At 42.2% G+C, this 24,046-nt stretch overlaps 1 protein-coding gene across 2 annotated transcripts in view; it reads left to right on the top strand.

Moving 5' to 3' along the window:
• The window catches only part of NALCN (sodium leak channel, non-selective), a 330,584-nt gene that overhangs the window by 209,931 nt on the left and 96,607 nt on the right, over window positions 1-24,046 (top strand). For both annotated transcript variants that reach the window (XM_077807053.1, XM_077807052.1), the window contains 2 exons: window positions 5,777-5,914; window positions 10,710-10,784. In XM_077807053.1, the coding sequence (XP_077663179.1) occupies window positions 5,777-5,914; window positions 10,710-10,784 (213 nt within the window). The remainder of the gene's footprint in view (window positions 1-5,776; window positions 5,915-10,709; window positions 10,785-24,046) is intronic.

Raw genomic sequence — 24,046 nt, 5'->3', positions numbered from 1 at the left:
GTTTTCATCACATTGAAAGGGTACTTTTCAACTTAAAAAACAAATTTATGTAGATTTTACAGAGAAAACGTGCAGTATTATATTAAAGATATCTATACACCTTGAAGCAAATAATTAAAATTAAAGTTTCCCATTAAAAAAGAGATTAAATGATAATAAGTAATTCAGATATAATTAATAAAGGCTAAACTGGTTCAATAATCATTAGTCACACACACAGAGGTTGTGAGCCAGAAGTAAATGAGAATAACTTTAATGTAGTATCCCTCACTTTTTGCTTCAGTGGGGTGGGGTGGCCATATCCGATTAGTAGGATATAGCCACCTCTGTGTCCCAGGCCAGCTTTAGGGAAAATGGCACCCTGGGAGAACTTGTATTTTGGTGCCCTTTCTTTGGTTTTAAGTACAGATACACAGTACGATCACACACGTTGAGTTTACTGGGGAAGCTTTTAAGTTACAGTAGGGACTGTGTGCATCTACAGCAGAGACTGCTGCAAATGGCACAGGCAGCCCGTACGCTCAGCACTGGCTCAGTGTAGCCCCTGAGCCTCTGGCACCAGCAGCGAGAATGCCAGACTGGCAACCGTATGAAGCACTAGGGGGATGGCAGCGCTACCAGGCACAAACTGAAACACAGCACAGCACACACCCGGCACTGCGTGTATTTCCCTGATCCTACCTAGGGATCCCCACTGACTCTGCTCCTCAACATCTTCCAATTTCAGATGCCGCTATGTACCCCTAGGAGCGCTCGCCACTAACCTGAGCACACCCTGTCCTCCCCTGCTCCAAGGCCATTTGAGGCTGCTGAACAGCTACATTGGCAGGTGGGCTGCACCAGGCAGCCCAGGGTGAGTGCAGGGAGTGAGACACCAGGCAGAAGCAGCTCTCCTCCTGGTGCTCTCCTCGCATCCTTCCCAGCACAAACCAGCACATGGCACAGTCCTGGCCCCAGCCCACCCTGCAGGGCAGTCCCCCGGGCCCACTGGGGCTCCCGCAGCTCACTCCCAGAGCAGACCTTCCCAACCTGCAAATTGCAACAACACCCCCCACATCTTCAGCTTCTCCCCCAGCTGGAAGCCAACCCAACCCACCTGCCCCCTCTGCCAATCTGGGACGCTGCTCGGGCCAACAAGCCCCACAAATTGAGAGCGGAGCCTGGCCAGTGGGCGCAAGCCTCTGACCCTGACTGGGCACTGGCACCCTCTTAACCATGGTGCCCCCTGACCAGGGCGGCACCCTGGACAGTTGCCCATATCACCCACCCATAAGTCTGGCCCTGCTGCATCCTGAGAAGATCAGGGGGCAGTGGTAGAGATACTTAACCCTCCCAGTTCCAAATAGCGGTGGGCACGGGGAAGGTGACACTGGGCAGAGGTTTGGCCATTGTCTTCCTTCCCCCTCTTGTACCACTGGTTATCTCAGAGGAGGCTGAACAGCTTGACTAGTTCACCTACCCACTCCCTGTCAATAAAAGGCCCCTCCTGGGTGGAGGTTGCCAGCTTGTTACTGCGGCTGATAACTGGGCCTATGTATTTGTCCAAAGTGTGAGCTCAGCTGTAAAAAGTAAGTGAAAGCTCATAAAGTGTCATAATAAATGTTGACGCGAAAAGTTGCAAAAGAGAGACAAACTGAATTAGTACAAACAAAAAGGCCTCCTGATATAATTCAATGACTGTATTAAGGTTATTCCTGATAAACAGAACAGTAGGGGATCAGAAATCAGTAAACCAAAATTAGCATGTTGGAAATTAGGCCTAATTGGTGGACAAAATAATGAGGGAGGGGGTTGTTCCATCCATCACTCCCTTCTGCAGTCCCCACAAAAAGCTACTATCATGGCAGCAACCCACACCATCTCTCAGATACTGTACCTGCGCCCTAATCCTGAGAGATGTCCTACCAGACCAGGCAAGAGAGAGGGAACCCATGTCATCACCACCTCCAATGGCTCCAGCTAAATCCGAACCACTATCTGAGATGTGAGACTTTGTCTCCCTCCCACTACCCCAACATGTCCTGTTTTCTTCCCAACCTTATTTTTAACTCTTCCCTCTCTCTCTCTCTCTCTCTCTCTCTCTCTCTTTTTTTTTTTCTTTCTGTCTAATAAAGGTCTGGCTTAGCTGGCCAAGACTGCATGCTCTCTATCACTACAGTCAGCCTATGACCAGAGAGGCAGCTAAATGAAATGCCCTAAACAGCCCAGTGCTGGTGCAAGTTTGCCACGTCTCAGACTGGCTGATAAAACCATGTCCTGTGCCTATGTTTTTTCAACAGCGAGCTTGCGAGTGAGAGTTAAAGCCAGAGACAGAAGCTGCATTTTCTATCTTTACTATTCTTTTCTGTTCTGTCTGGTGTATGCTTATATTGTTTTGTCTTTTAGGAAATAAAATCAGACTTTAACAACAGCAACAATGACAGCTGCAGCCCATCTCAACTAACTTCTTCATTTCCCAAAAAGGACAGTTATTACCATCTTAAAAGACTGTCAGACAAGTGGGTTTTTCCTTCTAAAAACTCTGTCCAGCTAAAGGAAAGGGAACAAGGGATATTATTAAAATTAAAGCCCTATTTAATACTTTACCTATTTTTCCTTGTATTCTGTTAAAAGGTTAAAATGATTTTTAATGGTATGTTTGCCATGTTACTAAGCAGGCTGAGGTCTCTGTATAGCAAACCCTGAACCTTGTTTAAACTGTTAAATGTTGGTCAGCGACTGGGTTATGTTAAAACCTTTGACTCTTTGGGCCCATATATTCCATCTAAATTAATGCGGTTGCACCTTCATTCCAGTGGCTAAGATTCTGACAGATGGACTGGATCCTTTAATTGGTTTACAGACTCTTGTTTGTGAACAGCTATCCTCCCTGTTTCCTGGTTTCTGGATATAAGTTAGCCATCTTCCCACAAATTAAGCCCTGTTGGTTATGTTTATTGATAATGTTGCAACCTGCCACTTAAATGCATCCATTGTTGGTGGGGTCTTTCTCATCTGAAAACTCTGATTTATCCCAGGTGCTCCTCTGCTTTGCTTCTCATAGGAAGTTGGTACTTTCAGTTTGAACCAGCCCTGAAGGCTTGCTTGGTGTGTGATTCAACTCTGAAAAGTACTGTGTAAAATTGGCACCATCTTACTTAACAGATAGGTTTAATAGTTTTATTCAGAGTTGTATGTGCTTACTCTAGTGACACAATTATGTGTTTACTACTTCTTACTCCAGTTAGCACTGCAAAACTATAACAGAAATGAGAAATTTAGCTGGATTTCAGTCAGCTGAATCTGCACAAGCTCCCTGAGGTCAGTAGGAACGTAGAGGTGTCTGAGGACATAATCTGAAGACATTTGAGCTGTGAAACCTTTATTACTAGTCATGAGGTACAGAGAAGAAAAATCTCAGCCTGACTCTCAGAACCCATGTTGAGTTGGCAGAGCTGTCAGTTCGAGAAATTACTTTACTTAAAAAGCTCAGCAGTGTTGATATGGAAGTCACTGAGTGTCAAACATGGAACACCACAGCACCACAATTACCATTTTTGCCATTAGGTTTGAGCATAGCACTGTGTTTTAACTTGATGCTCCTTCAAGGACATAAAAATCCCACAATTTTTCAACTTGCATTTATGAAACACCATTCTGCAGGAACATGGGTTGATTACATTCATGTGAAGGGCTTTTCTGGTGGTGGTTCTCAAGGAATCCAACAAGAAATGCTTTGTGAGTACTATTGCCTGTGCTGGCTAGGCACAATGAACATAGATTAAATATCTCTACATCACAACAAGCTGTTGAATCGAGCAACCATAATGGCAAGCGACATCATGAGCTTCTCATTTCAGTTTCTCACATACTTTGTTTTTGTGTTCTATACTTCACTAAAATCTTACCTTAGACCATTGCTGCTTACCTGGAAAGAAAGTCAGTCTTGATATTAGACAACAGTGAAAAAGGAAAAGAAGCAGTTTAATAGACAGTTTGGTCACAGCCAAAGATTCGAACTCGCAAGATCTGGAGATTTTTTTAGATACATTAATTAAACTTCGTTTACAGGAGCATAGTACTTGACCAGTCTTTGCTTCTGTCTGTGGCGCTCCTATGGTATTGGTTGAAAAACATACAGTGCTTGCTGCAATCGTAACCAAAACCTTTTCTCTTGAATGGTATCCGTGGTAATTTGTCTTTTCCTGTGCTGAACAAAATAGTAGGACACCAGAAAGAGCTACCAGCTAAAGAATTTTCTCACATATTCGGACAGATTCTGATCTATGCTGTGGTCTCTTTGTCCTGCACCACCAGCATAAAGCTGCCCTGCACCTGGCTTAGTTAGCCATGGGAAGATTAACCCAGTGGAGGGAAGCTGCTGGTAGTATAGAGCTGACCAGGATAAATAGGGCATGGTTAAGGCTCTCCATCCTTCCTGGTGATCCCTAGGTCCGATATAGGTCATTAGAAGGGATCCTAGAAATCCATTTGCCATGGAAAAACATGGGAAAACACAGAATTTGCATTTTTACAGAATCTTTAGTTTTTACATTTTATGAAAAAATAAAAACATATACAGTAGAATGAATCCCGTTTATCCAAGCCTCCATTATCCATTATCCTGCTCTCCATATTAACAAACAGGGGCTGACAGCGGGAGGCCTGGGTCCATGACCAAGTACTGAATTTAGGTTGTGAGGTGACATTTAAGACCCAGGTTGTCTTGATTTTTCTGAGGTTATTGCCTGACTGTGACCTGAAAATCATAACACATATCTCCAGCACTGAGTATAGACTGCAATGAACTCTACTGTACTTTGGTGTGCTGATCAAGTAGATCCTTGGCCTACATGTTATGAAGAAAATGGCAACAGATGGGATCTGCCTAACCTGCTGCATTGCTCTATTTAATGGTTGTCTTTAATGGTGCATGGATCCAGCTTAAGTTTTGAGTTTTAACATACAAATCTGTAAATAAACTGGGTTCCTCATATACTATCAAGCTCCTAATGACAGCTGGCCGAAAAATTTCAAACATTGTCAATGAAAAATGTGTTCCATTTTCTGACCAGCTGTACCGCTTACGTGGTATGTACCATTTCACCCTTAGTTAATGAGGCGTTTGACCTCTGGTGCTGAGTGCCATTGAAAAATCTGTACCAAAAGTGCTAAGTAAAAAGTCAATAGGGCTTTGCATAGTTTTGGAGATCAGCTTGCATGTAACAGCTTGAAGGACAGGGCCCACAGTTTTTATTGTGTTTTCAAAGTGCCTATAATGGTTTGCCAGGCAGGAGCCATGAATGTAACTTTTATCACTTTATGAAAACATTTAATCATACAGCTTTATTACAGGCATAAAGATCCAGTGTTTTGCTTCATATTTAGAATGTGAGAACAGTACTTAAAATAAACTGACCTACTCATAAACTGACAGAGCAATAAACCCCTGGAAACAATATCTTGACTGATCCTCAAACCCATCAAAGTCTTTATATTTCATCAGCTATGGAGGATATCAAGCTTCATGTTGACTAAGAAAGTTGAGACTGTGTTTACAGTTGTAAACTGTTACAGTTCAGTCAAATATTGGACTATTTGTGTCTGCCTCTGCACTGAAAATTGTGTGTAATCCTCATTCACAGATTTGAAATCCACTCCTTTGTTTATCAAGATAACAATAACTGGATTTTCTGCTTTGTCAAATCTACTCCATATAACTTCGATGGTTGTCCATAGAATTATTTTAATGCAGTGCATGCAGCTATAATATACTTGTGATTCTTTTCTCCTGTAGGCATTCATGTCAATGTTCCAGATCCTTACACAGGAAGGATGGGTGGATGTCATGGATCAGACTCTGAATGCTGTAGGACATATGTGGGCACCTGTAGTTGCTATTTACTTTATACTTTATCATCTTTTTGCTACTCTGGTAAGTTTTGACCTGCAAATTTTCAGTGCTTTCCTTTGCTGCAAATTGCTGAATATTTCTTGTCTTGTGTATTTTACTCAGCTAGCTACATGTTATTGTCGTGTTCATTCTTAACTTTTTATGAAGGGACATGGGATTAATTCTTTGATGTATCATGAAACCTAGCCTTAATCTTTGTGGTACATGGTGGTCAACCTTGGTCTGGAGTGAGGTTTTCTGGATAACACCAAAGTCCCACTGTAACATAATACTATAACTGTTAACTACCATGGGCCCTCATAGTTCAAATGATCACAGAGTGAAACAAGGGCTATTTATCATGCAGAGATGCCCTCTTCAGTTTCATTGCATTCCTTTCACAGCTGTAATTAAACTGAAGAAAATAAGTTTAAAGCCTCATGGTACAAATTGTTAATTAGAAATCAGTATAATGCTTTTTCTATGATAGATGCAGAAATGAACACATGGGAAATATGTGATGCAGCCTATTAACTAATAAAACAATAAAAATTAATAGAGCAACTCCTGGATCTGTATGAAAGTTTGGATTACAGTAACTCCTCACTTAACGTTGTAGTTATGTTCCTGAAAAATGCGACTTTAAGAGAAACAATGTTAAGTGAATCTAGTTTCCCCATAAGAATTAATGTAAATGGGGGGGTTAGGTTCCAGGGAAATATTTTTTTGGCCAGACAAAAGACTATACACACACACACACAGAATGTAAGTTTTAAACAAACAATTTAATACTATACACAGCAATGAAGCTTGGGTGAGGTGGTGAAGTCAGAGGGTGGAATATTTCACAGGGAATGCCTTAGTGCTAAATGATGAACTAGCAATTGGCTGAGCCCTCAAGGGTTAACTCGTTGTTAAAGTAGCTTCACACTGTACAAGGCAGGAGAAATGGAGGGAGGGGAAACAGCAAGGCAGACATAGACAGAGACACACACCATGTGTGTGTGTGTGTGTGAGAGAGAGAGAGAGAGAGAGAGAGAGAGATGCGCATTTCCCTTTTAAGTACACTGACCCACTCTTAAGTACACTGCCTTGTTAAGTTAATCAGCAAGCTGAGACCACAGCTGCTGCCAGGAAACTCCCTCCGTCCTGAGCCCTGTTCTGTGTCCCCCTGCTCTATGGAGATGGACTAAGTGGGGTGCAGGAGCAAGGGGGAGGGGGCACCCTGACATTAGGCCTCCTCTTCTCCCTCCCCCCCCCAGCAAGCAGGAGGCTCGGGGAGCAGCTCCAAGGCAGAGGGCAGGAGCAGAACATGGCAGTGTGGGGAGGGACAGCTGAACTGCTGGCAATTGGTAGCCTGCTGGGCAGCTGCCGCACAGGGAACTTAGGGGAGTGGGGAGCTGATAGGGGTGGCTGCCGGTCCACCCTGGTTCTAAGCCCCCACCAGCTAGCTGCAACGGGCTGCTCTTTCTGCAAGGAGTGGACAAAGCAGGCAGCTGCCAAACGTTATAAGGGAGCATTGCACAACTTTAAATGAGCAAGTTCCCTAATTGATCAGCAACGTAACAACAAAACAACGTTAACTGGGACGACCTTAAGTGAGGAGTTACTGTATATCTAAAGACATCTTTCCTGGGTGTGCTGCAAATGGGCAAGGTTATGTCTATCTAGGTAGAGAGCAGAAGGAAAAGCAGTTCTGCAAAAACTCTTGATAAGTTAAGGCCTTGGTACTGTTTTTCAGATGCTGACCACAGAAAACACCACAATCCAATCCATGATCACCTTAGTTTCCATCAGTCCCTAAGACTAAATGATAGATGCATTTACCACTAGTTTCCCATGGTGCTCATCATATATTTTGTTTTAAAAATAAGAATATTCTTATTCCTATTTTCCCTGTCCTCCATTCCTTTCTCTGACTTTCAGAACCTTCCTACCTTGTCTACAGTATCGATTTTATTATCTGACTTACTCTATGTTTACCTATGTACATACACCCAGTTTTCTGTTGTTTGCTTTACTGATTATAGAATTTCACCTGCACCATATCAAGAAGCTGAGTCCTTTCATATGGGCCAAAATCCTGATCCAATAACAGGTGCCAGTAAGGGGCATCTGATTCTCTTACAGCTACTTATCCAGATCATCACCAAACCAGCTGACCCTGAATAGGATCAGGCCTGATGGGGAGTGGGGGATGACTCCTGCTCTGCCATCAGGAATCACTGCTTGTTTGGTGGCTAGAGCACCGTGTGTGTATGAATTCCTCACTTCCCCTCCTCTGTACAAGGGCCACAGAGGTTACTGCAGCCCCATTTCAAGCTCCTGGAAAGGGGAATGGCAAGGTGGAAAGAGGAACTGGGAAAATAATCCTGGACTTGGAAACACATGTTGTAAAGTTGATTGGGGGGTATGGGGAAATCTCATGCTCCCCTTTCTCTGACAGTGCAAAGGATGTTCTTGGCCCAGTGGGCCACATCATTCCTTGTCTAATATCTCCATTTCAAGAGAATCAGTCTCCCAAGTGCTGTGCTGCCTCCCTGCCTCTCATCCCCAGCCATGTTCTGGAAATACCCCTGTACATACCAGTCCGTTGGTTTCTTCCATGTGGGGTTGTACGGGCACACACATGTTACACTCCTGCTGCTCCTGCACACAATGGGAGAGTATAAAGGAAACGGCAAGGAGAATTTTGAGTTGCCTGGTCCCTATATGAATTATACCATACAGTGTCCCTGCAATTAATGAAGTGCATCTGAGTAGCAGGGAGAACACATGGTTAAAGTTGACATTTCAGGTCTCAGGTCTTCTCAGACTATGGAAGGGGAAAGAAATCATAGTAGAACAAAGTTATAGGGAGACAAAAGAAAATGAAAATAGAAATAACAACATTGAAAAATGAAGAGGGAGAACGTAGGAGAAAAATGAATGTGTGATCAGTGAAGAGATGTGGAAAGAGTCAGGTTGCTACCAGAACAAACAAGAAGATGTCTAAGAATAAACAATAAGTGGCTAAAAAATAAAGCAATTAAATGTCGAAGTAAATGATAACTTTCAGGAGCCAGAGCAAGGAGGAGTGATAATTGTATGTATTTGGCAAAGAAGACAGTAGAGAGCTGGAAATAAATGAATAGGTTTCTCAATAGAAGCTGAGGAAAAGTTGAGGCTTGAAGAACAAAAATTATTTTGGAATGAATACTGTTAATCCTGATGGGAACTGAGGATGTTAAACAAATAATAAGTTTGGGTTTAACTGTTGTTTTGTGTTAAGTGCTCTAAGGTTTATGTTGAAGTGAAAGAGAATGATGAAAGTCTTGTGTGTCTTGATTGTGTGTGTATGTGTATATATCTATATATGTATAGATATATATGACATAATGAGGTACTAACTTGCGATCTATTTAATAGTTACTGTGTGTCTCTTCAATGTAAACAATAAGTAGTAAATGCCAATATAAATAGTTTCTTAACTGTTATGGTCAGGCCTTATGTATTACAGTATTATAGACTATGCAGGTTGTTCAAAGAAAAACTACTATACCATAAAATTCTGACAGAATGACAGACAAATTCTCACTCATAATTATTAATGATTAGAGTGTTTCATGCTAGTGAAGAGGTATTGTATCTGAATTCTGCCTTGCTTTAGCATTTTAAAGGCCACTTTAACATTTAACACAGCAACCTCAGGACTGAAATCTGTTTCCACTAATAGATGAAGTAGCGTTTAATTATGTAGCCTATTAAATATGCTCTTCACAGCAGGTGCAGGAAATCTCCTAAATATTGTCCAAGCAAATACGTAACAATAAGAACATTCCTTTTTCTGAAGATTGACATTTTTCAGAAATTATTTGTCCAATATGTTATTTATATTTCATGGTCCTCTGTATGACCCAAGTTTTCAAAAGTGCCTCAGTGACTTATAGGCATAAATCCCATTTTTTAAAATATTGTAGGGACCAAGGAACCTAAGTGGCATTGGAAGTCTATGATGTTTAGGTGCGTAGGAATGCAGACAGACTTTCAAGTGCTGAAGTCACTTCTGCAAGGCATTTTGTACTGCCAGGGAATTCACCCCAAGAGCAGTTAGATGGTGGTTCTGCTGATACCCTCATTCAGGATTCCCAACTGAGAGAAGTAGCTTCCTTTTATGGCTTGGGCGCTGATGTGGCAAACAATGAGTGCTTCACTTTATTACCATGAATAGTCCTATTGAAATCAATAGGGCTACCCACAGTACTAAAGTTAAGAATATGCATAAGTATTTGCAGGATTGGGGCCTAGCTGAGGGGATGTGCTGAATCTGTGCATTCCCCTCTAGTCACCCTTGACCTTTCTCCTTCTCAGCTAGCATCAGTCATACCTTGAGCTTCACTGGCCCCTGGCTCACAGACAAACATACTCCCATACCCTCCACTGCTTAGCACAAGGGATGTTGCGGTAGCTTGCATAGTGTAGTTTTGTAGTATTTCTCCTACTAAGAGCTACTTCAGGATTACACTTTGTTTCTTGTTATAATAACTTCGATTAATGTTAAGTGATTTCCTCCTGCTAGGTACATTTCAAAGGATATTCATTAAACATAAATAATGGATTGATCATGGAGTCTAAAATCTTCAAATTGTAATTTTGTTTAACTATTGTATACACAGCTAAATATAATATACTAACTATAAAAAAACTAGTAAATACAAAGGGTGAAATTCTAGCCGCATTGAAGTCAATGGCAAAATTCCCATGTATTTCAGTATGGTCAGGATTTCACCCACAGTATTTAATATTGCTTCTTAAGGGAAATCAAACTTTTTAAAAAATACTTTTAATTGTTTTGTAGATTCTGCTCAGCTTGTTTGTTGCTGTTATTTTGGACAACTTGGAACTTGATGAAGATCTAAAGAAGCTTAAACAAGTAAGAGTGTTTTTTGGGTTCTTTTATGTTTTTTTCATGCTGGAAAATATTTGCATTAGAAAATAATCATGCCCACCAATCCCCTGCTAAAAATGTGGATTTTGTATACGTAATTGCACATTTTGTAATATTCATCTTAGAATGGCTTCATTTCACCTATCATTATTGGCTTTTTGTTCACATTTCAGGTAAGTTCATCCATTTAACTAAATAATTATTAAGATGAAGGGCCTAATCCTGTTCCGATTGAGATCAGTGACAAAACTTGTTGCAGGATTAGGGCTGAAATGGAGAACTATTTCATCAATGGCCTTTTTTTTCAGCTCTAAAATACTGAAAAAATACTGTGTAGAATTATTCTCTTTCATATATTAAAAAAAAAAGGTTAACTAATGTGCTTAGATTATTTACACTGAAAGCCTAAATTAGGGATGGTGTGCCAAATTAACTCTTATTAATGTTCTTCATATGGATTGCTCTTCTTTTGCTTTGGGGATTAAAGTAATTCATTTGTTGCATTTATTTTGTATGTGATTGTTTACTACAAACTGTTAACTGGCCTAAGGATGGCTGTGGGCTCAAAGGTGATTCATGGGCTGTTCTTCCTTTGTACCTGAATTTTTTTCAAGAATGATATTGTCGGAGACATCTCTATCACTCTGTGGCACTTGCAAATAATAGTATTACAGAAATACTTCAAGTTCTTTAGCAGACTTCTATAACCATTGCTTATTGATGATCCAATATTCTGCCTCACCTTTGTGTTGCAAGTGTGACAGGGTCGGGCCAGATGGCTACAGGAGAGTAATAGAAGGCAGATATATTAGCCCCAGGTTAAGTAGGTCCCTTTTCCCTGGGTAAGGTAACAGGGAAGGTTCCAGAACAATCAGGAACCTTCTGGAGACAATTAATACAGGCTGATTAGAACACCTGCAGCCAATCAAGAAGCTGCTAGAATCAATTAAGGCAGGCTAATCAGGGCACCTGGGTTTTAAAAAGGAGCTCACTTCAGTTTGTGGTGTGCGTGTGAGGAGCTGGGAGCATGAGGCACTAGGAGCTGAGAGTGAGAATGCGGACTGTTGGAGGACTGAGGAGTACAAGCATTATCAGACACCAGGAGGAAGATTCTATGGTGAGGATAAAGAAGGTGTTGGGAGGAGGCCATGGGAAGTAGCTCAGGAAGTTGTAGCTGTCACACAGCTGTTCCAGGAGCCACTCTAGACAGCTGCATTCCACAGGGCCCTGGGCTGGAACCCGGAATAGAGGGCCGGCCTGGTTTCCCCCCAAACCTCACAATTCCTGGTCAGACACAGGAGGAGTTGACCTGAACTGTGGGTTCAGAAAAACGGCCAAACTGAGCGCTGCCGTGAAGCTCCAAGGTGAGCAAATCCGCCAATAAGCTCAAGACCCACCAAAGTAGAGGAGAAACTTTGTCACATGAGACTGAACTAAATTGTTTCTGATAATATGCCCACTGCAAGGGGAACTCTTTACTGGCACTAGGAAATCTGAAAACTGGTCTTGAATAGGAGTATTCATAAGCTTAAAGATTATTCATATACTTAAAAGCCTTGCTGAATAGGGGCCTTACATCAGATCATCTTGGTAATACAGTAGAGCAAAACAGATTATGCATTTTGCCTCTCAGAAGACCATATAAGCTAAAATGACCTGCAATAAAAATGACTTAGGTGTGCAGGAAGCAAGTTACCCATTACTAATGTCTTACAGGAAAATTTTCGAAGGTGCGTAAGGCCCTGGTTTTTAAAGGTATTCAGGCATTGCTCAGCTCAGGCTCTGTCTACACTATGAACTAGGAATGTGATTCCCCTGCCCGTGTACACAAACTCACACTGGCACTCCATGAGCTAGCACAAATATAAATAGCAGCATAGCTGCAGTAACTTGGGTGATGGCCGCAGAGGCACGGCTGAGCTGTGCCATGTACGAACCCACCTGAAAGTGGTGGGTACATACTCACCATGGGTCAGCTGGGCCTCCGCTGCCGCTGCCCAGGATAGTGCAGCTACACTGCGATTTGTACGTATGCTAGCTCCATGAGAAATAGCGTGAGTAGGTGTACATGCACGGGGAACCACACCCCTCGCTCGTAGCGTAGACACGGGCTCATCTGACAGGCATTGCAATTCTGAGGTTGTAAGTCTCATTGAAAGGCAGTAGGACTTCGGCTTTTAAGTCACGAAGGTGCTTTTGAAAATGTTACTACTAGTCACAAGGCTGTGGCACGTGCTTTTAATGTTTCTCTGTGTTTAAAACAACCTTTTTTACAGACGATCGCTCAGTGATGTTAAAAGTCTTCCCTTCATATATTTTACACAAAAGTAATTAATACTATAGGTGGTGTTTTCTGATTAAAGGAGTATTTACAGTGAAAACCATGAAAAATGTGGCTTTGAAATTAATGATTGTGCAACCGATTAAAGGACTCAAGGAGGAAAGTTTCCCTTTAGGTAAATGTGATGGCATCCCAGGCTCAGTGCTGATAGGGGCTTTGCACTATTATACTGAATTATTGGTTCTCTTATCACAGAAGATAAAGCAGAGTATTTAATTTAATGACATTTTGGTTTCTCCATTATAAACCGATCATGAGAAGGAGAAAAAGATTGTGGGGTAATTGTTGTTTTTGATCGGGAGCATATCTATAATGAAAATGGTTCTGTATCATTGCATAGAAAAAAATATATTTTTCTGTCTTTAATTAAAAGGTGAATGGAATCCCAGGAAATGATGCAAGCAACAGACCAGCTAATTTACAAGTCACTGATTCTCTAGAAATGTCCTGTATACCAGATAAAAATGCATCACCCTTTAGAAAATCCACATGCCTGTTTTGGGTGGGATGTGTTCGCTTTGGGTTTTTGGTTTTGTTTTTTCATTTTCTGCTCCTGGAGGAATTCTGCACCAAAAAATTAAAAATTCTATGCAAAATATTTTAAAATTCTGCAAATTTTACTGTATATACAATTTTACTATATGTACAAATAACACTATATAATCACACCAGTTTCAGTTATTTTGGTAATTTATTTCAAAATACCTGTCAGCAATATGTCTGCAACAATACAGACACACACAAAAATTCCCCCAGGAGTAGAGAGTTAAAGAAACCCCTATGACAGCCCAGTTCTTGTTTCTCTGCCCCCCCACAAGCCCAGCACTCACCTCCCCTACCCCCACCCCGAACCCAGCTATGTTGCAACCCTAATCCAGACACAGACACCCAGAGCCCAGCTGTGCCCCTGCACCCTCCAGTCCAGACACTCACACCCTCTACCCACCCCCCCACCCCCCCCACATCCCAGGATCCAGAGGGAGAAACAGCCTGATGCTGGGTAGTGGGCTTGCACAGAGTTTTCTGTGCACCACCACCTCCGTCCTTCAGGGCATGCTGGGAACTGCAGCTGCTGGGAACCTCCAGTTCCCTCCCCCTGGCCTTGTCTTCTATTTGTGAGCTGGGCTCTGCCAGGTCCAGTGGCTCCTAGCGGCGGTCAATATCTCTGCAACCCATTTCTGTGGGGAAAAAAGGGAAATTCTGTGCACACATAAATTTCTGCAAAATTCTGCATTGTGCAGTGGTGCAGAATTCCCACAGGAGTAATTTTCTGCTTATAATAGCTGGAAAGATTGAGACACAGGGCATTTTCTGACAATGAGTCACTGACTGGGAGTAGCACCTTCAGGCCAGAAATTATGCCTAGCAACTCATTCCTTTTAGGAAATCACCTGCATCTTCCTCCTTATTTTCTTAATTACATGTATTTGTATTTATAATATTACATACCTATCAGGTTACTGGGGAGTCTAATCAATATGTACAACAAACTCTGAAAATGTAAAATGATATGTAAATGCTAGGTATTATTGTTTGTTCAGTAAATATATGTATTACATTTAAAAAGCTACATTAAGAGAACACTGTTAACAATAGAAAGTCAAGCACTGAAAAGTTAGGAAATGCCAAAATTAAAGTTGTGTGTAAAGTTGTGTGTACACATTATGAGGCATGCTTTAATTACATAGTTTTTTTTTTTTCAAAGACCCGTGCCTCATTCAGTACAAAGAATGGACAATGCACACTCAGTGAGCAGCTGTTCAGTATTTTGTTTTCTCCTTGTTATTCAGTGGGTGGTCCCAGGCTTTGTTTATTCCATACTAATCAAATCCTGCTCTGAAGACAGAATTACTATTTTCTTTGTGAGTTTTTCTATTGTGTTCATCACTACAATATCTGAGTGCTACTCAAATATGAATGAATTTATTTTCACAATATCCTTGTGAGTTAAGAGAATTATCCCCATTTTACAGATGAGAAACTGAGACGCAGAGAAACTAAGGCCAAAAGTATCCACTAATTTTAGGTGCATCATCTCAGAGTCTAGGACCTGATTTTCCAGAGTACTTAGCATTATATAGTACAATATATGGTGAAAGCACAACTCCCGTTGACTTCAGTTGCAGCTGTGAGCACTCAGCACTTCTGCAAAATGGGCACTCAGAAAATGAAATACACAGTTAGTGACCACTTATGGAAAAATTTGATTTAAGTGACTTTCCCAGCATCAGAAAAGAACATAGTGGCAGAAGCAACAAAACAATTCTGTTATTGAGGGCAGCATTCAGTTGCTTTAACCTGGAGATCATCCTTTCTCTTCCTGCAGTCCCCTGCCTCATTCACTATACACCGTCCAACTTCTGCTACAAATGAAGTTCGGGTCCTACAGACACTTCTTCACTATACAAACATGATTCATTCCCAGAGCAGACCCATCCTGGGCACTGGATGAGGCTCGGGTCCTGTGGGAAAATATCATTGGGATCATGTAATTCAAGGCTGTATCATAATATGTTTGCACAAGGGCGATTGTAACGGGGCTTATGCCGTGCCCCTCCAGTTTGGCCCTTCTCCCTCTCTTCTCAGAGACTCAGGTACACTTCAGGCTGGTGCAACACTTGTGTTCTTTATTTGTGTTCAAGTCCGCACCACCTGTTTCCAACTATATAAAGGCTTTTTACAACAGGTTGGTCTACCACAGGCCTGGCCAGCAACAGACTAGGAGACTCCCACCTCCCTCTGAGTCTAAGTCTGAGTCTCGTCTCGTCTTGCCTCACCTCGCCTCCTGGCCTCCACCCCCCTTTGCTCCCACTTCCTCCCAGCCTAATAGCTCCTGCTAATGAGGCTGACAGGTGTGGTCAGTTACCAAGCAAGCATCAGGCTATCTACCCAGCCACAATCCAATCCCCCTGTTTGGGGCTGGAGTGGCAGGAGCTGATTAAGGCCTCTCTAGCAGCACCCTGCCACAGGGACAAAGTAAGGTTACACCGGGATTCCTAAATCTGGCATTTACTAACTTTTCAGTACCTGGCTTTCCTACCTTAATGTTCACTTAACATAGTTTTGTTGTGTGTAATGTCCTAGCTTTTAAAAAAGCAAACTGAAAAAAACATCAGTTCCATTGTATGGTTTCATGGTTACACCAACCTGGGCATCAGCAAGGTTAGAACCCTTATATCCAACATGCAGACTTTTGCCATTTGAGCTGACGGAATCACTGATGGCAGTGGTAGTTTGTCATCCTCTATATGGACAAGCACTAGAGGGGGATGATGGAGTCATAGGATGATGATCCCCCTTTGCCAGTGGGTTTCAGTGATATTTACCAACAGCAGAAAAATGTTGAGACATGGAAATCTTGGGTTCCAGTCCAGATTCTGGAGGGGAGCGTGCTCTAGTGGACACAGACCCTTCTGTCCATTCTCCTAACACTTGATATTTTCTGCCCCATCCTTCCAACCTGTTCCTGTCCTGTATCTTCCACACCCCTGGCTCAGCATCTCAGTCCCATTCTCCATTCCTCAGGATTCTCATTCCATACGCAGTCTCCTTACACAGCAAGTCCTAGTCTCCCCCACTTGGGACTCCCTGTGCCAATCACCCCGTCAGCACTCACTCTTCTCCCCTGCTCTCAGTCTCCTTCTCCATCCATTCTCTGGCTCATTGTCCCCAGTCTCCTTGTCCAGAGGGTCTCAGTTCTCCCTCTCAGTTCCTTGTCTGATCTGTCTCTCCCCGCAACCTCCAGTTACCTCAACACTCATGTTACCTGTCTCTACTGGGTCTTAACCCTCCCCCTCAGGGCTCCTCCTCCAATGCCTCTCCCACCACCACCATGTGGCTCCTTGTCCCAGTCTCTTTGCCCAGCCAGTCCCAGTTCTTTCCCTGTTCTTCTGGAACCTGACTTATCATAAGACCTGTCTCCCTTCCCAAGTTCCCAGTCCCAGTCTCCATGCCTAGCCAGTCCCACTCTCTCCTCCAGCTTCTTGTCTGATCTCAATATCCCCACTACCCACTGGTTCCCAGTCACAGTCTCCTCTGCCCCCCATCCTGTCTCAGTCCCCCCATCCCCACTCCTAATTTCCTCTCCCCCACCATCATCTTCCCAGTCTCCCATTGACCTTCTTGTCCCAATCTTCTACTCCTGCCCTCCAATGTCTAGCTCTTGTCCTCACTGCATAGAATTCAGGTGTCTTCCTCCTTCCCACTGCTTGAGCCCAGCAAGGGGAGACAGCTTCCTTGCTCTCAGGCCTAAGCCTTGGCCCATAGCAACCTAGAAATGCAATTGCAGGGCAAGTTCTTCTCAGCTGCCTGTATTCCCAGGCTGGAGCATACGCAATGCAGATGGCATATTTGGAAAATTAAGCTGTGGACCTCTAACAATTTTGTACTGAGCATGTGTGAACTGCAATTTTTCAGAAACTTATAAGTTGGGCAAATTTCTGTGGATCTTCACAGAAGCAGAAAAAGTTACATCACTGACAAATTTCTCCAAAACATGGGGGGCACTAGAGCATCTCTAAAAAGGGTCACCAGGAGGGATTTTTTTTTAACATGGGCAAAATGTAAATGTTTCCCTAGCCTAGTCCTCAGAAATGGGTGAATAATGTTATCTGAAATCTTGCATAACAAAAAAAAAGAAAGAAAGAAAAAGGGCAGACACCTGATAGGGAAAACCCAGCCAGTCTCTCTAGCAATATTCAGTATAGGCAGAGCACTCGTTAAATGGATTAAGAATTGACTAACAGACCTCAAAATAAGAAAAGGAGTACTTGTGGCACCTTAGAGACTAACCAATTTATTTGAGCATAAGCTTTCATAAGCTACAGCTCACTTCAAAACTTCATAGATTTCCACTCCATACGGCTAAATGCAGAGCCTTGCATAATGACAGGTTTCAGAGTAGCAGCCATGTTAGTCTGTATTCGCAAAAAGAAAAGGAGTACTTGTGGCACCTTAGAGACTAACCAATTTATTTGAGCATAAGCTTTCGTAGCTCGGTGATCTTCCTGAAAACACCATCCTGGCCACTATGGATGTAGAAGCCCTTTATGCCAACATTCCACACAAAGATGGACTACAAGCCATCAGGAACACTATCCCCGATAATGTCACAGCAAACCTGGTGGCTGAACTTTATGACTTTGTCCTCACCCATAACTATTTCACATTTGGGGACAATGTATACCTTCAAATCAGCGGCACTGCTATGGGTACCTGCTTGGCCCCACAGTATGCCAACATTTTTATGGCTGACTTAGAACAACGCTTCCTCAGCTCTCATCCCCTAATGCCCCTACTCTACTTGTGCTATATTGATGACATCTTCATCATCTGGACCCATGGAAAAGAAGCCCTTGAGGAATTCCACCATGATTGAAGCAATTTCCATGCCACCATCAACCTCAGCCTGGACCAGTCCACACAAGAGATCCACTTCCTGGACACTACGGTGCTAATAAGCGATGGTCACATAAACACCATCCTATACCAGAAACCTACTGACCGCTATTCCTACCTACATGCCTCCAGCTTTCACCCAGACCACACCACACGATCCATCGTCTACAGCCAAGCTCTATGATACAACCGCATTTGCTCCAACCCTCAGACAGAGACAAACACCTACAAGATCTCTATCAAGCATTCTTACAACTACAATACCCACCTGCTGAAGTGAAGAAACATATTGACAGAGCCAGAAGAGTACCCAGAAGTCACCTACTACAGGACAGGCTCAACAAAGAAAATAACGGAACACCACTAGCCGTCACCTTCAGCCCCCAACTAAAACCTCTCCAATGCATTATCAAGGATCTACAACCTATCCTGAAGGACGACCCATCACTCTCACAAATCTTGGGAGACAGGCCAGTCCTTGCCTGCAGACAGCCCCCAACCTGAAGCAAATACTCACCAGCAACCACACAACAGAACCACTAACCCAGGAACCTATTCTTGCAACAAAGCCCGTTGCCAACTGTGCCCACATATCTATTCAGGGGACACCATCATAGGGCCTAATCACATCAGCCACACTATCAGAGGCTCGTTCACCTGCACATCTACCAATGTGATATATGCCATCATGTGCCAGCAATGCCCCTCTGCTATGTACATTGGTCAAACTGGACAGTCTCTACGTAAAAGAACCAATGGACACAAATCAGATGTCAAGAATTATAACATTCATAAACCCGTCGGAGAGCACTTCAATCTCTCTAGTCACTTGATTTCTGACCTCAAAGTGACTATCCTTCAACAAAAAAATTTCGAAAACAGACTCCAACGAGGGAGTGCTGAATTGGAATTAATTTGCAAATTGGATACAATTAACTTAGGCTTGAATAGAGTCTGGGAGTGGTTGAGTCATTATACTAAGTGAAACTATTTCCCCTTGTTTATTCCTGTCCCCCTCCCCCCCACTGTTCTTCAGACATTCTTGTTAACTCCTGGAAATGTGCTGGAAATGGCCCACCTTGATTATCACTTCAAAAGGTTTTCTCTCCCCCTACCCCACTCTCCCGCTGGTAATAGCTCATCTTAAGTGATCACTCTCCTTACAATGTATATTTTTTCATGGTCTGTGTGTATATATAAAATCTCCTCACTGTACTTCCCACTTTATGCATCCGATGAAGTGAGCTGTAGCTCACGAAAGCTTATGCTCAAATAAATTGGTTAGTCTCTAAGGTGCCACAAGTACTCCTTTTCTTTTTGTGAATACAGACTAACACGGCTGCTACTCTGAAACCTGACCTCAAAATAGTTGTCAATGGGGAATCATCATTGAATGATGTTGTTTCTAGTGGAGTTCTGTGGGGATCAGTGCTATTCAACATTTTCATCAGTGATCCTGAAGGAAATACAAAATCACAGCTGATAAAATTTGCATATGACACAAATAGGTGGAGTGGTAAATAATGAGGACAGGGCAGTCATACAGAGTGGTATGGGTTGCTTGATAGGCTGGGCCCATTCAAACAAAATGCTTTTTCATGCAGCCAAATGCAAAATTATACATCTAGGAACAAGGAATGCAGGCCATAGCTATAGAATGAAGTTCTGTAACCCAGAAAGCAGTGATTCTGAAAATTACTTAGAGGTCATAGAGAGCAAGCAACTCAGCATGAGTTTCCAGTGCGATGCTGTGGCAAAAAAGTTGTAATGGGATCCTTGGATATATAAACAGGGAAGTAGTGAGTAGAAGTAAGGAGGTGATTTTACCTCTGGATACGGCATTGGTGAGACTGATACTGGAATACTGCATACATTTCTGGTGTCAACCGTTTCAAAAGAATGTTGAAAAATTGGAGAGGGTGTAGAAAATATCATAATATCGTAAAAATCATTTGAAGGCTGGAGGAAACGGCAGTGGAAGACTTAGGGCTCAATACATTTAGCGTATCAAAAAGAAGATTGAGAGGTCACTTGATTACATTGTACAAATTTGTTCACAAGGAGAAAATTCCACATACTAAAGGGCTCTTAAATGTAGCAGAGAAAGGCATAAAATGAGTCAATGTCTGGAAGCTGAAGCCAGATGAATTCAAATTAGAAATTAGACACAATTTGTTAACAGTGAGAGGGATTAACCATTGAAAAAAACTACCAAGGGAAATGATAGATTCTGCATTTCTTGGAGTATTAAAATCAGGATTACATGCATTTCTTGAAGATATGATTATGTCAGACACAAATGATGCTTCAGTTTCGGTTCAATAAAGGGGTAAATGCGTGAAATTTATTAACCTGTGGTATACAGGAGGTCAGATTAGGTAATCTAATGGTCCCTCCTGACCTCACACTCTATGAATCTATGAAAATTTCTGTTCAAATGGTTCAAGTTTGACTAAGTATAAGCAACTGAAAACAGGGTCTTATAATGGGAAGTGTTAGGCAACCTTAATAATTGGTGGAGCTACCAGTACTGGCTATAATATATCCTTCCTATTTTACCCTTCAAATATTTGAAGACTTATCTCTTATCTTTCTCTTTACAATACCTACTTTCCTCTGACTTTTTTGTAGCGCCTGTCTAAACTCAGGTAATTTAAATCCACAAAGTGTTTCCCTAGCAGACTTCATAGTTTGATTCTGTTCTCCCAGGTTTCATGTACTCTTCTAGGGTTTGGGTTTTAAAAAAAAAAAATTTCTTCCCTTTTAATGTACGTCATTGTTTTCTACTCCTATATTACAATTTCTGGACAGCTGACTCGGGTTCATGGGGCTCAGGCTAAGGGGCTGTTTAATTGCAGTGTAGACATTCAGAATCAGCCTGCAGCCCAAGTTCTAGGAGCCTCTCATCTCTCAGGGTCCTAGAGCCTGGGCTCCAGCCCATGCCCAAATGTCTGCACCACAGTTAAACGGCCCCTTAGCTCGAGCCCGAGTCAGCTTGAATTAATTGGCATGAGCCAGCGGCAGGTTTTTAATTTCAGTATAAACATACCCTAAGTGTCTCAACCATTCAATAGCTGAGGGAAGAGCATTGTACAAGTCCATGAGTTAACCAGGCAGCTCTTGCAAATAGGTGCAGCCTGCAAGTATGTGGCCTACATCTTCTAACTGGCCACAGCAGCAGGGAGATATCACAAAGTCATGGGTGGTCATTAGCAGAACATCTGATCACATCTGAGGTGATTAAGCTTTACCCAAAGAAGGCATGGAAGGTCAAAACCAGGGAACTCTCATGGGACAGGCATTGGCTACATTTGAAGCTTGTTCTTGATGCCTAGTACGCCAACTGAAAGCAATACTGAGGTTCTGTAGGGGAACAGTCCAAGCGGGTTGCCTTGAGCTAAGCCCGTGGCTTGGTGGATTAACCAAATGTTTAAACAGGGGTGGATGTGGCATGTCTTTACTTTAAGGAGCAAATTCTGCAAGGTGACTTATTGCCTGCTGTCTGGAGGGACGATGTTGGACAGGACCGGCAGCCAGGCCAGGTCGGTCGGTCTCATGCTATCAGTTATTATATGCATGGTTTCGTTCAGCTGAATATCTGCTAAGAGCTGAAAACAGCTGAGTAACACTAGGAAATCATCTTATGACTACACTACAATCTAAGGGTGTGATTCCACTCCTTGCGGTCAAATTCTTGTGGATGTTTTCCATGGTTACCTCTTTTTCAAATGGCTGATGCACAAAACTGCACTGTGACCCCTTGATGCTGGAAATAGAGATTTTCTCTATGTACTTTCCACCTCCGCAAATACCTAGCGGTCAGAGCTAAAGACAACTCCTTTTCTAGCATTTTCTTTTGTTTATGGTGACAGCCTTTGTTCTTCTGCTACAGGTAAGGTCTGAACAACACTTTTGTTCATCCTTCTCTTTAAGAGGTTTAGGGCCTGATCCTGCTCCCATTGAAGACTATTCCAATACTCCCTTTGAGTTCACTGGTGCAGGATCAGGTTTTTGCAGTTCAGAATCTTTGCAAGAAAAGATGACAAAAGGCAATTTAACAAGACAGTAGTGGCATTTTAGTAGTGCATTATTAGCATCTCACTCTGAAGGTCAGAAGGGAAACATCTCTGAGTTTTTGAACTGGTAACAGGAGAGACGCTGCAGATAAAATCCAGTTTAACACTGTTAGGATACCATCAAAAATGCAGGAAAAATAGGGAAATGTGGAAAGAGGGTATTTGCTGTTTTAAACAGGGATCCACTCACAGTTGATTAGAGTCTATACTCTTCTGCTGTAAATTTGAACAATTGGAATAATTAGCAAAAAAGGTCAGCAGACTTTTAAAAACCTTGAATGTATGTTTTGCTTTTCAATTTTTTCTTTAGTATTTGTTTCCGTTTCCCTCCCCAATTTTATTGCTAAGGAAACAGAGCAAATAACCATTTGTTTCTCACTATGCATTTATCATTGATCCTGTGTTGCTCTCCACAGTACTAAAGATTGGGGACCCCTAATTTATGCTAAATCATGCATCATCATATTACATAAAAGCAAAATATTTGGTAATTTCTGAATATTGTGCAAGATGACCATTTCTGGCATAAATATTCTATAGATGGATTTGAAAATATATCCCTTCATGCAACAGGGAGTCAGTAAAAGGTTGCCAAATAGTCTAGAAATAAATCAATTTAAACTGTCAAGAAACTGTAGTGCAACCCTAGACACTGTTTTTCTAAGCAGGAAAATTAATTCAGAGAAGAGGTTCAGGCGATAAAATATTGGCTATACACTGCATGGTGCTGACCATTCTCAGCTCCTTGTGATGTTAGTAGGAGTCAAGGGTGCCCCACACCTTTCAGAATTGGGGCAGCTGTTAATGCAATAGCAACATTTCCTTCATCTGAAAGTCAGACAATTCAATACTATGATTTTGCAGAAGCCCTAATTCAGCCCTCTTGCTAACAGTGGTATTTTGTTTTATTTGAATGTGGTTCAGTCAGAGAAAGCAGAATCTGTAGCCTCTACCTTAGATTCATATGCAGTTGCTTATTCATTGTTAAATGATTATTTTTAAATGCGGTTAGAAAACAGTGTTTTTAATCCCCTTCCCTCTTCAGACCTGGCTGAGAGCAGATAATTTCATGCTTTTGAGCAAGAAAAAAAATCTCCAAAGAGCAGTACACTTTGTGCAGGAAAACAAATGCAGAGTAAGATTATTTTTAATTAAGAAGAAGAGAGCAGCATATTTTCAGACATAGAAGAAAAATGTTATAATTCCAGAAAAAAAAAAAGTATGCCAGCCCTGGTCCACCTGCCTTGAGACGCGGGAAGAAAAGTGAGCTAAATTTAAGGGAAATGGGCATCTCACAGCACCACGGGCACTGGGGTGGTAGGGTTGTGGAGGCAGCTGTTTTTGGCAAGTCAAAGGAACTATGCACTGTCAGTCCTGGCTTCGTTGCAGGCACATTTTTGTGCGCAGACTGTAGTGGTAGCTTTGATCCTAAC

The sequence above is a fragment of the Eretmochelys imbricata genome, chromosome 1, assembly GCF_965152235.1.
Source record: "Eretmochelys imbricata isolate rEreImb1 chromosome 1, rEreImb1.hap1, whole genome shotgun sequence".
NCBI classification, from domain to species: Eukaryota; Metazoa; Chordata; order Testudines; family Cheloniidae; genus Eretmochelys; species Eretmochelys imbricata.
This window is presented reverse-complemented; position numbering and strand designations above follow the sequence as displayed.